Source organism: Rhinopithecus roxellana, chromosome 8 (assembly GCF_007565055.1).
Source record: "Rhinopithecus roxellana isolate Shanxi Qingling chromosome 8, ASM756505v1, whole genome shotgun sequence".
In the NCBI taxonomy this organism is placed as follows: domain Eukaryota; kingdom Metazoa; phylum Chordata; class Mammalia; order Primates; family Cercopithecidae; genus Rhinopithecus; species Rhinopithecus roxellana.
The window spans coordinates 76,944,358-76,960,631 of record NC_044556.1 but is presented as its reverse complement, the minus strand read 5'-3'; the positions used below and the strand labels follow the sequence as shown (position 1 = coordinate 76,960,631).

Below are 16,274 nucleotides of genomic sequence, written 5' to 3'. Positions count from 1 at the left end.
AGTGGCACGGTCATGGTTCGCTGCAGCTTTGACCCCCTCCACTCAAGTGATCCTCCTTCCTCGGCTTCCCAGAGTGCTGGGACAGGTGTGAGCCATCGTGCCCACCCAAAGTTTTTTTTTTGTTTTTTGTTTTTTTTGATGGAGTCTCGCTCTGTTGTCAGGCTGGAGTACAGTGGTGCGATCTTGGCTCACTGCAACCTCTGTCGCCCGGGTTCAAGCAATTCTCCTGCCTTAGCCTCCTAAGTAGCTGGGACTACAGGTGCATGCCACCACACCCAGCCAATTTTTGATTTTTTTTTTTTGAGATGGAGTCTTGCTCTGTCACTCAGGCTGGAGTACAGTGGCGCGATCTCTACTCACTGCAAGCAAGTCTTCTGCCTCAGCCTCCAGAGTAGCTGGGACTACAGGTGTGCCACCACACCCAGCTAATTTTTGTATTTTTAGTAGAGACAGGGTTTCACCATATTGGCCAGGCTGGTCTCAAACTCCTGACCTCGTGATCCACCTGCCTCAACCTCCCAAGGTGCTGGGATTACAGACATGAGCCACTACGCCTGGCCTAATTTTTGTATTTTTAGTAGAGATGGGGTTTCACCATGTTGGCCAGGATGGTCTCAATCTCTTGACCTCGTGATCCACCCACCTCGGCCTCCCAAAGTGCTGGGATTACAAGCATGAGCGACTGCACCCGGCCCATTTTATTAATAGAAGAATTCCAACCAACAAATGCCAAAGGGATAGCAGAATTAGAAAAAGCCCTGTTCTACAATCCCTAATTATTGCGCGGATTTCAGCAATGATCATCAACGACAGCTGAAACGATCAGGTAAAATGCTGAACTTTGTAATGAATGATTGAAGCCAATAACTCCAAACCCACCCATCAGTCTTAACATCACCGATAGAGAGGCACCAGCATTATCTGCCTCCTGACGGGATACCACAGGAAGTACCCAGCACCATCTAGGAAGTATTTTTGCCACAAAACCAACCAGACCTCCAGATCTAGCTACCATTTTATAGGAAAGATAAGTTCAGAGAACTATGTCAAATGACACCTCGGGATTCCAGGAACGTTTCAAATGTGCTAAACTCCTTAGAAGGAAAGACACCTATAGACATTTCAAATAAATGCAATTTATAGGCGTTGCTTGAATCCTGATACAAACAATCCAACTACAAAAACAGCCAAACATTTGTGGGACAATGGGAGATGCTTGAATTCCAACTGTATATTTAAATTTAAGGACGTTAGAAATATTTATGTACAAAATGATGTAATGCTCGGAATTTGCTTCAAAATAATCCAGGTACAGCATATGGAGCTGGAGAAGTGGGCAGCAGTGTAGATAAACAGGCCTGGCCGTGTGGATGGGTTGTCAGAGCTGAGTGGAGTTGCATAGGGATTTATTATACCATGATCTCTGCTTGTACATATGTTTGGAGATTTTCATAATCAAACATGAAATTTTTTTGATTTTCATAATCAAAAGTCAATAAAAATATGGATATACAACTTAATTCCTCCATCATGACCGTGGTGGGAGTGGTGTGTATGTGTGAAATGTGTGTGTGTGTGTGTGTGTTCTCATGTTCTGTTTGGTCTTAATTCAAGTTGCAACCCTGGAAACAGCTACATTCTCTGGAAAATAACTTTTTACAGGTGTAAAGAATGCCCTAACCTAACAGATTCAAGGGGTGTCAGACAGGCAGGCACAGACACCAGGCCCCTCCTTAGGGGACTGCTGGGGCCAGTCCCACACGGTTATTCCCACGGTCGAAGACCGAGTAAAACTGTCGAATGAAGACATCCCCCAGGATCCAGAGGGGCCCAGCTGGAGGGTAGATGTCAAGTCCTTGAAAGCCGCTGCTGCAGAACTGCATTCCATCCACGAAGTCCTGGGGTTGGAAAAAAGGATGCAAATGACATGGGGAAGAAGGAAGTAGTGCTCCCTGGAGGCTGCCTGTGTGGTGGTGGTGGCTGGCACTGGATGGCCTTGGACAGCTGGTGGGTTCCACCATTTTGGTCAGTGGGTTCTTCCTCCTGCTTCATATGTCCCTACCCTAGTTTTCTCAATAAATTGTTTGTCTACACAAGTCCATTCTTATGGGCCTGGGGTCTATGTTCTACAATTTTGAGAATGGTTCATCTGTTATATACTTCCACCTGTCCCCACCACCATCATTTTACAACTGGGAAACCCTTGTTGCATGGCTAGAAGAGCAAAACTGTTGGCACCGGAAGACCTTGGTTTAAATTCTGGTTTCTTTGGTTTCTAGTGAAGCTCAGCTTGGTTTTTGTTAAGGGAGAGAAAGAACTCTGTTAGTGGCTACCCACTGCTATTTTCTTGTTGATGTTCTGGGAACAAACATTTGAGTGACCCCCTTTAGATGAGGCAAGTAGGCATCCCTTGTTCAAGAGAAGAGTATCACCTTCTCCAATCTTAATTTTTTGTTTGGCAAAGACGTGCTCTACCAGGCAAGTGTGGTCTTTCCAACGACTTGAAATTTGAAGTTGCTGAAGAGGGTGTGGGAAAATTTGCAGAGGGTTCAGGGAGACTTCTTGAGAGGAAGGACATGAAAAGTCAACGTTTTTACAGCAGTTTTGATGGATTGAGGTGACTCTGATTGAAATCTGCTGGTGGGAAAGAACCATGCACCATACTGGGAAAGAACCAGCACAAGACCTTGTGATCCACCTGCCTCGGCCTTCCAAAGTCCTGGGATTACAGGTGTGAGTCACCACGCTTGGTCAGGTCATGATCTTCTAAAATGATCTTCTAAAGGAACCACACACCGTACTGGGAAAGAACCACACACCTCCCCTCCCCTGGCTTCTAGGAAACTCCCACTCTTTTTTGGGCTCTCCAGCGCCTGGAGCACATCAATGATTTCCACCTGGGCAGGGACTCAACTCACATGGGTTAAGGTGAGAGTGTGGGGGTGCTAGGGTGTGATGGGCATGTGGACTGATGAGCAGGGCTCAGTCTAAATGTCTCACTGGTCCTAGTGTGGTGCTGACAGCAGCAGCTCCAGAATCCCTATGTGGCAGGAGCTTAGGGGACTTACCATGAAGCTGTGTTTTAAAACAAACACTTGTTTTTATTTGGATTGTCTGTTGGTGGCTTTGGGAAGGAGTTAATAGAGGCTTAGGGGTAGGACTGAAGCCCTCAGTCTCTACCTTAGCACCCCTCTTCTGATGCAGTTACCCTGATGCTGTCAGTGACTCTTGGAAAAATTGGTGTGTTGAAGTGTAGTGCCAAATACCTACAATGCTGGAAATTCAGACCAACTGTGGTGTGAAGTGCTCACAGGTGTCCAAAAGGTCCAGGAGTTCCCTTTCTACTTCACCCTACAAACTTGAGAATTTACTGCAACAAAAGACATTTTCTTGCTAGAGGAGGAACGTTAATTTGAATGTTAGAACAAATATAATCTTATTCTCCACTCCTCCCTGCAAACAGCTCATATCTTGAACCATTTATTTGACTCTCTGAGTCTCGATATTCTCACCTATAAAATGAGATAGTAATAGCTCCAGTCTGACCTGGTGGTAGAGGAGATTAAACTCTGTCAGTTGAAAAGTCCTACATGGCAATATCAGAAGACTTCCTTAAATGGCTTGCCCGAATTTTACTACTGCTTCACAGCAGAAGTGGAAATTAGAACAAGCCCCATAGTCTTTCCATCAAAGGCAGCTGTGTCCCTCCCAGAGGGGATGCCACCTCAGAGTAGAACAAATGCAGGGCGGGGCTTAGGGTAAACGCAGGCAAAGTGCAGGCGACTGAAAAGGGGAAGTGGTAGGCATGTGGGGAGGGCCTTGTGGCCTGCAGAATAAGGAAACAGTTCTTACCAGCAGGGTGTAGGCAGTTGGGCTGAGGGTGTAGGGGACTCCGTTGATGGTGAAGGTGACATCCGGCATGACATTAAGGTTGGCACACTCCACAGCATACTAAAACCCAATATGGAAGATCCATTTAGAGCCTTCCCACCTCCCAAGAGAAGGCCTGGCTCTCCTGCCCCCACCATTCCCTTCCCCAGGCAGGCACTCACTTCTCCATCCACGGGGGCTGCCCCGATGGCATTTTGCAGCTGCTTAATCTTGTCGGGAGGGCCAGTGATGAGGGAAGTCCCTGTGTCCACAATGGCCTGGCAACCCTCGGAGCAGAACATCACAGTGCCTCCCACCTGGATGCTGAGGCGACAGGGTTGCAGTCAGCCCACCTTCCCTCCCCTGGCTCCTAGGAAACTCCCACTCTTTTGTGGGCTCTCTAGCACCTGGAGCACATTAATGATTTCCCCCCACCATATGAATGTTACTCTGTTGTTTTCTACTGAGATCCATAGGAAGAAATCTGTTTACTTCTTGACCCAGTGCACACACACACCCATTCATGCAATTGAAGTGCACTCCGGTATTTTCTACTACATTCCAATTCATCAAAAAGTGTAGGTCATGATCTTATGATCTTATTTATTTATTTATTTATTTGAGATGGAGTCTCACTCTGTCGCCTAGGCTGGAGTGCAGTGGCTCGACCTCAGCTCACTGCAACCTTTGCCTCCCAGGTTCAAGTGATTCTCCTACCTCAGCTTCCCGAGTAACTGGGACTACAGGTGTGTGGCACCATGCCTGGCTAATTTTTGTATTTTTAGTAGAGACAGTGTTTCACCATGTTGGCAAGGATGGTCTGAGTCTCTTGACCTTGTGATCCACCTGCCTCAGCCTCCCAAAGTCCTGGGATTACAGGTGTGAGCCACCACGCCTGGTCAAGATCTTCTAAAATGATGTCATGACCCATAAATAGGTGAATTCCTACAGTGTGAAAAACCCTCAATAGACAGTGAGCATTGAGACCTTTTATTTTTTGCATTCCTAATGCCTGATACCTTGCAGGAACTCAATCCTAGCTAAATTGAAACTTGAACTGCACTTTTCCAATTCCTGCATTGTCTAGCACAGCACTAGGTATGAGGCAGGCATGTAGTCCCACTTCATGCCCAGATACTGTATATATTTCCCGGCTCAGTTTCAATGTAATCCCCTCCATGATGCACTGGAGGGTTCCTCAGATAGAAGCTGTCGTGCCTGTCTGCTGGACCACGTTGATGGCACCTCTCTTGGAGCACTGACCACCTTCCATTTTATAGGATAGCAGTTTGGGTGCATCTCATCTTCTGTACAAGTTTTTTGAGGGCAAGATCTGAATCCAATTCACCTGTGCAAACCCCCATGTTACTCATCCCTTGCCTTGTGTGTCAGTGTTGAAAGAACAAAGGGGAGCAGGCTGTGCACTAGTATTGACTGTCTGTTGAATTAAAGGCACGCCACATGTACAAGGAAGGAAGCTTTGTCTGCTGCCCTGGTTACAGAGGTCCCTTCCTGCACACTTGCTCAGCACCTCCATACCTTCAACCACAGTAAGCTTCTGGCATCCTCTGCTAGCGACCAGTGGTTTTTCAGTTAATTCCGTTTGAGTTGTGCCTCTTCAGTTTACTCCTAGTACTGTAACTACTTCATGGGGAATACTCACTTATCCAGCGCAATCTGCCAGTAGCCTTGCTTGGTGACTGGGACCCAATTCAGGCTCCCAGAGAAATGTGAGTGGTCGTAGCCTCCGAAAATCAGCTCACTCCCCGCACCACCTTCTGGGTTACTACATGGAGAGAAATACAAACTGTCCAGGAAGGGCCACTGCAAAACTCTAGGGGTGAGCCTCAGCTAAGACACTTTGCTTCTTGGTCTCATACCAAGCAGCCAGGTAGGCAGAAACATCAGCCTAGGGTTTGAGACCAGGACTCTGACTACTGCAAGTGGATTGGTCTGGGCCTTTTTGACACAAGATTAGAAACAGCTCCCCTTGACCATTTGTGAATGTCCTTCTGCTTCTTGGATAAAAAGGTTAAGGAGTTGGGAAATGGGGCCAGCAGGTCTGTCATTCAGAACCAAGACCAGGACCATCCTGGGTGGGTACACACTGTGTGACTTGAAGCAACCCCCAAAGACACCTTTTCCCAAGGTATCTTCCCCACTACGGTTGTGACAGCACCTGGTGTTTTTGTGTTCTTCACTCATCATGTTAAGGCAAAGAGGCTGATTTGAATGTATCATGACTTACTAGAGCTTGAACACTTATTTTCATTGGTATTGATATCTCAGATTATGTTCTGGAACCTAGCAAGATTCTGGAGAAATCGGACCTAAGACAGATTCATTTTGAGGAAGAAAAGGATCAGAAAGATACAAAACTGAAATCAGGGTAGTAAAGAGGGAGAGAAGGGAATACCTGCAGGAATTTTAGGACAGTGGTTTTAGAGAGGGAGTGGGGAAAGGAACTCACATTTGTTGATTACCTTGGTGCAAGGCCCTGTACTGGGCATTTTGTCTATCTAAACTTACTTAACTCACATCAACCTAGTGGTCCGTGGAAGAAACTGAGCCTCAGTGAAATGAAGCAATGTAAGTGGCAGGATTCAAATCCAGGTTGGTCTGACTGCCAAACCTCGACATTCCCCATTACAGCCCACTTTTCCCAGGCGACGGGAAAAGGAAGTTCTGCAAGGGGAAGCAGAAGTGTCTAGACAACCTGCCTTTCTCACTCACAGCTCTGCCTAGGCCTGGTCCTGAGTGCCGTCATGCTGGAGAGGAAGCACAGCTTGATAGGGAAAATCCAGGACCCTCCGTGTGGGAGAGGGGAAAGAGAGGAATGGGCTTGTGCTGAAACAGGGTGAATGCAGGCCAGGTCTGACCTGGAAGAAGTCAGGAAGGTCAGAAATCACTTTCCTGTGTAAGGAGGAAGAGGAGGTGACCCTCCAAGGATGCCGGGCAAGAGTGCCTAGAAACGTGTGAGCCTTATGACCTTTTCCAACAACAATGCAATTTTTAAAAATGTTGTAAAAATATGTAACATGAAATGTACTATCTTACCTATTTTTGAGTCTACAATTCAGTAGTGTTAAGTATGTGCACACTGTATAAAATCCAGACCTTTCATTTTACAGAACTGGAATTTTATACCCATTAGGCCATCAACAATGGTTTAAGAACTCCTCACTTCCCCTCCCCAGGCCCTGGCAACTGGCAGTCCACTTTCTGCCTGCGAATTTGACTACTCTAGGCACCTCACCTAAGTGGAATCATACAGTATTTATCTTTTTATGACTAGCTTATTTCACTTTGCATTATGTCCTCAAGTTTCTTCTGTATTGTAGCATATCTCGGAATTTTCTTCCTTTCTGAGGCTGAATAATATTTGATTGTTTGGATATGCCACATTTTGTTTATTCACCCATCAGTATGCAATTATTTTATCGTCAGCTTAACTTTTCATTTTTTTCTGCCTGCTCCTCCTGCAGGTGCTGTCTTTCTTGTTTCACTGTGTCCCCAGTGTGAGCATCATACACAGCATATAATAGGAGCTTGATATTTAGTGACAGCATCAATGAAGAACCAATCCCAGAGATTCCTTAAATTTAAGCCAGTGTAGTAGAGTTTACAAAGTGCTTTCACAACTACTTGATGAAGCAAATCCCATTTCCTCAATATTCAGAGAGGTTAAATGTTTTGACTAAGATCACACAGCTGATAATAGACCAAGCTAAAGACCCCAACCAGGTCTTTTGATGGCTAAGTCAAGTGCATGTGTTGTCTCCCTATAGTTATAACTGACTTTAACCTCACAGTCTTGATGGGTCTTACCTGCTCATGTAGACAGAAAACATTGGCAAGTCCACCAGGTTCTGAGCCATCATGTTGTCAAACACTGGAGTCACTCCTCCCACAGCCAAGGAGGGGTATCCCAGGCCCAGAATTCCATCAAACTCTGCATCCACAAAGGTCTGGCCTGGCTCTGTGACACTTTCTCCAAACTGCTGGCCAACCACGGTCAGTCCTTCCACCTGGCAGGAGAAAGCCCACAGGAAAATGGCACAGGGGATTGCTGGCAAAGAGTTTGATTCCTGGATTCTCCTCTGTCTTGAAGCTAATTCTTCTCCTTCCCAACTTTCCTTGACTAAATAAGCACAAAGATGCTTGCTATATTCTCAAGAAACAGAACATTCCAAAACCTCAGAAGCCCTCATGCACCTGCCAATCATTGCACCCCTACTCAAGAAGAGCCAGTCTCCTGACTTCTAATAGCGTATATTGGTTTTGCCTATTTTTTGGATTTTATATAAATGGAATCATCCCGTATGAACTCTTTGGTATCACTCAACATTGTGCTTATTGCACACTGTTTTTTTGTAACTTGTTTCAGAAAATTTTGCCTACCCTAAGATTTTGAAAACATTTTCCCATGTTTTCTTCTAAAAGCTTTATTGTTTACCTTTCACATTGAGATCTGGAGTCTATCTGAAATGTAGTAATGTGTAAGGTAGGAGTCAAGATTTATTTTTTTCTATCTGGATATTCATATGACCTGGCACTACTTAATAAATATACCATCATTTCCTCCATATACTGCAGTGTCATGTTCAACATAAATCAGATGACTGTGTGGATAGGTTTTGTGTTTTCTGTTCTGTTCCATTTGTATATTTTTAAAATTCTTTGCCAACACCACACATCTATATTGCTGTAACTTTATAATAAATCTTAATATTTACCAGTGTTTTTCTTCAGCAAGGTTGTTTTGGTGTATTACATATCCATATAAATGTTAGAATCAGTTTGTCAATTTCTAAGAAAAGATGCTCTTGTTTTAATTGGAATAAAATTGGCTCTATAGATCAATTTGAAAAAATTTGACTTTTAAATAAAACAGAGTCATTCAGTCTATGAGCATGGTTTAGTTTTCAATACAGGTCTTCTTTTAATTTTATTCAGTAACATTTGTGATTTTTATGCAAGTCTTTTACTTTTATTTAGTAAACGTTTCTATTATCAGAGTAGAGTTCTTGCACTTTTTTTTGGTTAAATGTGCTTCAAAGTAGCTATGGTTTTGATGGTGTTATAGTGTCATTAAAAATCTATTTGCCATTTGTTTTACTTGCTACAGGTTGAGCATCACAAATCTGAAAATCTGAAACTGAAGTGCTTCAAAATCCAAAACTTTTTGAGTGCCAACATGACGCTAAAAGAAAATGCTCACTGGAGTATTACAGATTATGGATTTTCAGATTTGGGATACTGAACTGGTAAGTGTAATGCAAATATTTCAAAATCTGAAAAAATTTAAAACCTAAAAGACTTCCAGTCCCAAATATTTGTGATAAGGATCCACAACCTGCATATATAAATCCAAATGATTTTTCTTTGAGACAGAGTCTCATTCTGTCACCTGGGCTGGAGTGCCGTGGCATGATCTCGGTTCACTGCAACCTCTGCCTCCTGGGTTCAAGCAATTCTTCTGCCTCAGCCTCCTGAGTAACTGGGACTACAGGCGTGCGCCACCACGCCTGGCTAATTTTTGTATTTTTAGTAAAGACAGGGTCTCACCATGTTGGTCAGGCTGGTCTCAAACTCCTGACCTTGTGATCCACCCGTCTCAGCCTCCCAAAGTGCTGGGATTACAGGTGTGAGCCACCATGCCTGGCCCTAAATGATTTTTTTATGTTGACCTCATATCCAGCAACTTTGCTAAGTTCACATATTAATCCCAATATCCTTTCTGTAGATATTTTTGGATTTTCTACTTATGGAATCTTGTCATACATTAAAAACGACAGTGTTATTTCTTCCTTTTCCATCTTAATGTTCTTCATTTCTTTTTTTCTTGTTGCACTGGCTAGGATTTTCAGTACAATGTGGAATAGAAGTGGTGAGATTGAGTGTCCCTGTCTCATTCTTGATCGTATGGAGAAGTCTCTCGACAATTCACCATTAAGTGTAAAGTTTGCTGTGGGCTTCTTTGTAGATGAAGCCCTTCATCTTTATCAGATTAAGGGAGTTACTTTCTATTCCTACTTTGCTAAGGGTTTTTCTTGAAGTCATGAATAGATGTTGAATGTTATTAATCTATTAATATAATCATATTGGTCATATGATTTCTCTCCTTTTATTCTGCTAAATGATAAATTCCTAGAAAGATGACCCTTGGTTAAGATGTATTATCTTTTTATACACCACAAGATTTTATTTGCTAGTATTTCATTTAGAACTTTTGCATCTACATTCATGAGAGAAAGATTGGTCTGTAATTTTATATTTTCTTTTGTTATAATGTCCTTTTCAAGTTTCATTATTAAAGTTATGCTGGTTTCATAAAATGAGTTATAAAGTGTTTTTACTTTATCAAATATCTGGAAGACTTTGTGAAATTTTTTTTTTTTTTTTTTTTTTTTTTTTAGTGTTTAGAAGAATTTATCAGTGAGGCTTTTCTTTGTGGAGTTTTTTTTTTGTGGAAGGATTTTTTAATAACAGAGTATATCTTTAAAAGATTCACATTTTCTAACTTTTGTTTTTGCATCAGTTTTGGTGTGCTGTATTTCTCAAGGCATTTGTTGATTTTTTGAAGATTGTAAAATGTATCAATATAAAATTATTCTTGATAACTTTAGTGTTCTCTTTCTCATTTCTAATACTGTTAAGTTGTATTTTCTTTCTTTTTTCTTAATTAGTCATGTCAGAGGTTAACCAATTTTATTACCGTTGCAAAGAATTATTTCTTGGCTTTGTTAATTTCCTGTGTGATTTCTCTATTTCATTAATGTCCCATTCTACTCTTTATTATTTCCTTCCTTTTGATTTCTTTGGGTTTGATTTACTATTGTTTGTTTATGGTTTGCTCATTTTCTTGTTATTTGTTTCTTGAAATAGGAACTTAGATAATTGATTATTAGCATTTCTACTAATAATACATGCATTTCAGGCTAAACGGTCCCTTTAAGGGCTGCATTAGCTTCATCTACACATTTTGGCATGTCCTATCTTTATTACGTCAGTCAGGGTTTGATAAGAGAAGCAGAGCCATTAGGAGGTACTATAGATATAGATGAAATGATATGGATATTGATATTGATTATATGCAACTGTGGGTGCTAGTTAAACAGTGTACTTGTTTCTGGCCTGGTGCTGCAGCTGCTGTCTACAGTCTGCACAGCAGAAAGGGAAAATAGATGTCAAGTGGGAGAAAAAGGGCCAGTTGGAACCCATGAGTGTGAGGGTGGACTGGAACCCGCATTGTTCTCTCCCTGTCCCCAAGTCTCCATCCTCAATGATGGGGATGTTCTGCAGCAAAATCTGATGATTCATTATAGAGGTAAGTGCACACCTGGCCCTGTAGTCAGAAAAACTGAGGGAAGGAGCAGTGCAGCTGACATTGCTGTGGGCTTGGCTGCTGCCCTACACCAGCCAGGTGAGCCAACAGATAGGTGACAAGCTATAGGCTCGAATTCCCCTTTCTATTCCCGTTTCAGTGCCTTCCCTGCATCTCAGAGGTTACTGTGAGGATCAGTTTGGGATATAGCCTTCTAAATAGTTATTTGTACTTTTATATATATATGATGTGTAATTAGATATACAATGTATATGTATATGTCATAATATATATAATTTTATATATCATATAATATATACACATTACATATATGACATGTTATGTTAATATATTATATAATAGATTAGCATATTATATATTAATATACACAACATATTAATATATAACACATAACATGTTATTAATATAATACATTATATCACTTATAATGTATTATATAATTAATATTATATAACATATTAATATAATGTATTACATATCATAATATATATCATATAATAAAATTATGCAATTATTATAGATTATATCTAATATATATTATATCTATATAAAATATACAGATGATATATATAGTATACTATATATTATATATTCATACATATGGATATTATATATTATATATGTAATGTGTGTATGCACACACACACAAATAGTTCCAATAGAAAATGCAGTGCATTGTTTTATCTTTATGATATTTTTACATAGATGGTGTTTTTCTGCTTCTGGCATTCTTTCAGCTGATAATATGTCCTACTCCACCCACTCTAAGGGATGTTGATGAAAGCTGTGCCCTGCTGGCCTCGGGAATACCCCCTCATGGACCAATGCTCGCCAGGAATAGGTCAACCTCTGTTTCTCCCAAGGCCCAGGCATATATTGCTGTCTATAAGCCTGAAAAAGTACCTGGTTCTCTGTCCCCACATTTGTCTGATTCCCATAGTTCTGGGACCCATAGGACTTCAGAGGGAGTCAGAGGGTCAGAGGTCAGAGGGAGTTTGAGGAACAGCTCATGAGCTCAGCACTGAGTTCAGTTTGGGCCTTGGCCTTTGAACAACCGGGTTTCTGCCTTGGCTCTGTGACTGGGCTCCCATTTCAGACCTTGCCCCCTTATTTTACTGAGTTCAAACCTCGCCCGCTGACGTGGGCTTCTTTATCCTTCAAGATGGCGACCTGGTCTTATCTCCTCAATGCCCTAGAGACTGGAGATCCAGCTGTGCACCCTGTCACCAGGCTTTGTGCACTGGACACTGCTTCCTGCCGCTGTGCTGTCCTCCCCCAGGGCGCAGCATGCTGTGCAGACTGACCCACTGCTACCATCTCAGGTGGGGAGTGTTGGTCCCCCTTTCCCCTAGAAGTTAGTCCTAACCCCTGTTTCCACCCATTCCTGAGGCAGTTTTGAAACCCAAGACCTCTGAATAAGTCTCCCAAGTTTCTGGCCAAGAGAGAAAAGATGAAGGACTTGCACTCACAGAGACTTGGTCAGCTCCAATGATCCCGGACAAGCTCCCGGTTCCATACTGAATGGAGAAAGATTGTCCCGGCTGGCTGTACGTGCTGGACTGGGAAGGCTGGAACCTGGTGTGCGTCTCTGGAAAGAAGTGCATTGCTCTTGCCTATGCCATCGGCTCACTGCCTGCATCCTCGCCCTGGTGCCACCCAGCCCCAGTGCGGCAGGGTCTCTTCCCTTAGCTCTCAACACTGAGGGAGAGCCCCTAGAAGCCTGGCGATGCCCCTCCCTAGTGAGCAACTACATTTCCCTCTAGCTACAGATGTGGCCTAATTGGAAACCAAACAGCTGTCCCTGAGCAAATCTGATTGTCCACAATGACCTCATGAGGCACACCAAGATAAGTGCCATTTATCAGGCGCCAGCCACAGTCCCTGCCACCCGTTGTGGGTCAGAGGTTGGCCTTCAAAAGAAACCCAGGGGTAAGCAATTGCCCCAGGAAATTACTCCCAACTTTTCTCCCAACCCGTGGACATCTCTAGCCTTGGGGTTTCCAGGGAGATTCTGTCGCTGGGACTTGTCCTATATCGAACAAGACATCTTTCTGTAGCTCTTCTTTTCCAACCCTTGCTGAAACCTCTGAGTTACCTGTGGCCAAATGGACCCACCCATGCCATTGTGCCCCACCAGCCCCATCTCTGTGCACCAGGAGATAAGGCTACCAAGCCTCCTTGAAGCAAGCAGACTGTCTACACTAGAACCCAACTAACCTACCTGCTCAGAAATAACCAGTTAAATTAAACTGTCCCCTACATTCCTTTGGGTGTTCCAAAGGAAGTGAGTCATTATGTCTAAGATTTCTCTTTTCATTGACTTTCTTTCTATTAATTCTGATCTGTATGGAAGTTGCTCTCTTGAACAGCAGCCACATTTTAGTTCTTCCTTGGCCTTGCTCTATCTCTGCTGTAAGCAGTTCCAGGGCAGACTCAAAGATGGAGAGGGGAAGCTGGTGTGGCAGGAGTGGCCAGTTTCTGGAACCTAAGCCCCGCTTCCCCAGAGTACCAGGTTTGGCTTCCCAGAACTGGCCCCCAGACATTCTCTGCTGGTGCTCCTGGCCCCACTTACTGCAGGCTGGGCTGGTGCAGTACACAGAGGGGACCCAGAGATTGGAGGAGCCAGTGTCGAAGATGACAGTGAAGTTCTGTGGTGGGGAGCCAATGGAGATAGTGCCGAAGTATTCCATCTGCAAGGAAGAGTGAGAAGGAAAGCGGGCGTGGGTGGTGGCGAGGGACAAGGGTACCCACCAGGAAGCCAAGGGAAAGCTCCCTGGGGCCAAAGCCTGGGGTACTACAGACTGGAGTTTACAGAGCCTAGGAAGTGGCAATGTTGGAAAATGAAAGGTAAAAGGAGCAGAGAAATGGCCATGAGTGAGGAAATCAAACCAAGTCTCTGGCTACTTCATTTAATTTTACTTGCATTAACCTGATTTTTATAAATACATTGTAGGAGAGGCAGTGGAGGAAGAACCACCTGTTTTACAGACTAGGGAACTGGGGCTGGGAGAGGTTAAGTAACTTGCCTAAGGGTACACAGCCAGTAAGCTGCCCAGCGGACAGCAGAAGCAGGGGTCTTCAGTGTGGGATGATGCTTTCACTCCCAGCCCTTTCCTTCTGCAGAGAGCTCTGACATTTGGGTACATTGGGGCCTGCTTAGCCAACTCCATGGCGACCCAGGGAATCAGTCCCCAAGGATCATCCATCCAAGTGAAGAAATCCACAATGGCCTTCAGCACTACTGATATGGCACTGGCCGTGCCCTGATGCTGGGCCTTCCTCCAGCTCCCACCTCTCCCCAGCCCTGACCCCAGGAGGCCTCACATCCAAGTAGTTGATGAGGGGTTCATTGGCACTCTGGTCCATTGAGCAGGACTCCGTGAACTGGATCATGTCCAAATTCTGGGATTTCCAGAACTCAGAGAGCTGGCTCCGTGCCCGCAGCTTCTTCTTGAGGGACGGATGCCTCCTGAGGGGCACCCTGGAGACAAAGCCCCATGTGAGGAGGAGATGTACTTCTACCTCCCTCTTCCCCCCATTCCCATCCCATTTTCTCAGGGGCCAACTAGAGAAGACAGAGGGGGGGATCTGCAAGACAGCACGCAGGGTACAGGTGGGATCAGCGTCCTCTCTGCCATTCAGACTGCCCGGCCTCATCTCTGCCCTGGAGAGTCTTAGAATCTTAGAGTGGAAATGGCTCCCCTCCTGGAGCTGAGCTCTTTGAGATCTTCTAGGAAAGTGGAAGATGTGGGGAGGTCTGCAGTTTTACATGAACATCACGAACGGCTGATTTAAAGGGGCAGAAAACTCTTGGAGGCAGTGATGGTCAGTCCCCTGGGGAAGTACTGGGGTGCTTTGAGCTACAAACCACAACTGCAGGTTTCTGCTCTTTTGCAACACAAGAAGCTCCCTGGGACTTGGGAAGACACCTCCGTGGAGGTGGAGGCAGGAGGATGACTTGTTGAGGACTGGAGATGAAGGCCATACACAGGTGGCCACTGGGTAAGCCTCTTCCATGCATTGATGCAGACCCTCAGCTTCTCCTCCTCTTCATCTCCCTGTAAGCTTTCCTATCCCAGGGCAGCCCTGAGCTGCAGGGCAGGGGACTACCCAGCTGAACACAGTGCGGGGATGTCTCCTCACCTGTGAAGTGATCCTTGGGCCTCTCCCAGGTCCAGGAGCACCAGCAGCAAAAGAAGGAGCGTTTTCATTGTGGGTCCGACGGTCCAACCAGCAGCTTCTCCCTTGCCCGCTCCTTTCTTCTCTCCCCGAGGGCTGTGGGAACGGACTTTCCCTAACTCTCAGACCTACCCAGCCCAGTCTGAGGGCTGAATGATAAGGCCCTGGAGTCATTAGCCATGCCCAGAGTAAATACAGCATGTGGAACAGGGCGTTCCCCCTCCACCTCTCCGTCCCTTTCCCACCTACAAGAGGAGTGTGAGTCTGGGAGTAGAACTTGGGGGTCTGTGCATTCCCTGTGAGCAAGAGGGTCTTCTGAGGCTTGGCTTCTCCCAGGGCCTTGGCACCTCCCCTGACCCCAAGAAACCCTGTGTTAACGAATCCAGAGGGCAGCACATCCCTGGCCGCCTGGAAGCGCCCACTGAGCTGTTACCGCAAGTGCTCTAGCTGGAGACTCTGGAGGCGTGGGAGCTGACTTGTCATGAGTGGCAGGATTCTCACTCAAAGTATTCATCCGTCTGTTTTCTCAGTGATTCTTATTCTCTTCTCAGTTTCTCAAATGCTCCAAAGGCAGTTTACCCTTCCCTGGCCCACTTTGAAGCACAAACCAGCACTCCTCAAAGGTCCTGAAATGGGAAAATGTGGCTGCGGATTCGTGGAGCCCACTCTCCTGACTCTAAGGACTTGATGAATCTGGGGCTGGTGCTCAGGGGTGTATGGAGGAGAATGCAGGGGCAGCGAGGGAGGGTCAAGGGGGTCAGCGTCTGGAGCAAGTGCCTGCATGAGTCTACTAGAGCGGCCACGACAAAGTACTGGGGGCTGAAACAACAGAAATTTATTTTCTCACTATTCCGGAGGCTGGAAGTCCAAGATCAAG

The 16,274-nt window shown here is 44.8% G+C and overlaps 1 protein-coding gene across 3 annotated transcripts; it reads right to left on the bottom strand.

Annotated features, from left to right (window-relative positions):
• Positions 1–827: 827 nt before the first annotated feature.
• CTSE (cathepsin E) lies at positions 828–15,541 on the bottom strand. Of its 3 annotated transcripts, XM_010362487.2 has the most exons (9): positions 15,362–15,541; positions 14,543–14,699; positions 13,791–13,908; positions 12,688–12,806; positions 7,699–7,898; positions 5,534–5,656; positions 4,053–4,194; positions 3,853–3,951; positions 828–1,898 (listed from the first exon to the last, which is right to left on the bottom strand). In XM_010362487.2, exons 1-9 carry the CDS (start codon positions 15,427–15,429, stop codon positions 1,734–1,736), a joined length of 1,191 nt encoding a protein of 396 aa, XP_010360789.1. In that variant the 5' UTR covers positions 15,430–15,541; the 3' UTR covers positions 828–1,733. The 3 variants fall into 3 exon arrangements, with proteins under 3 accessions (XP_010360789.1, XP_010360790.1, XP_030792065.1); XM_010362488.2 differs by lacking the exon at positions 4,053–4,194; XM_030936205.1 differs by lacking the exons at positions 4,053–4,194; positions 14,543–14,699 and having other exon boundaries at positions 15,362–15,535.
• Between the last annotated feature and the right edge of the window lie 733 nt (positions 15,542–16,274).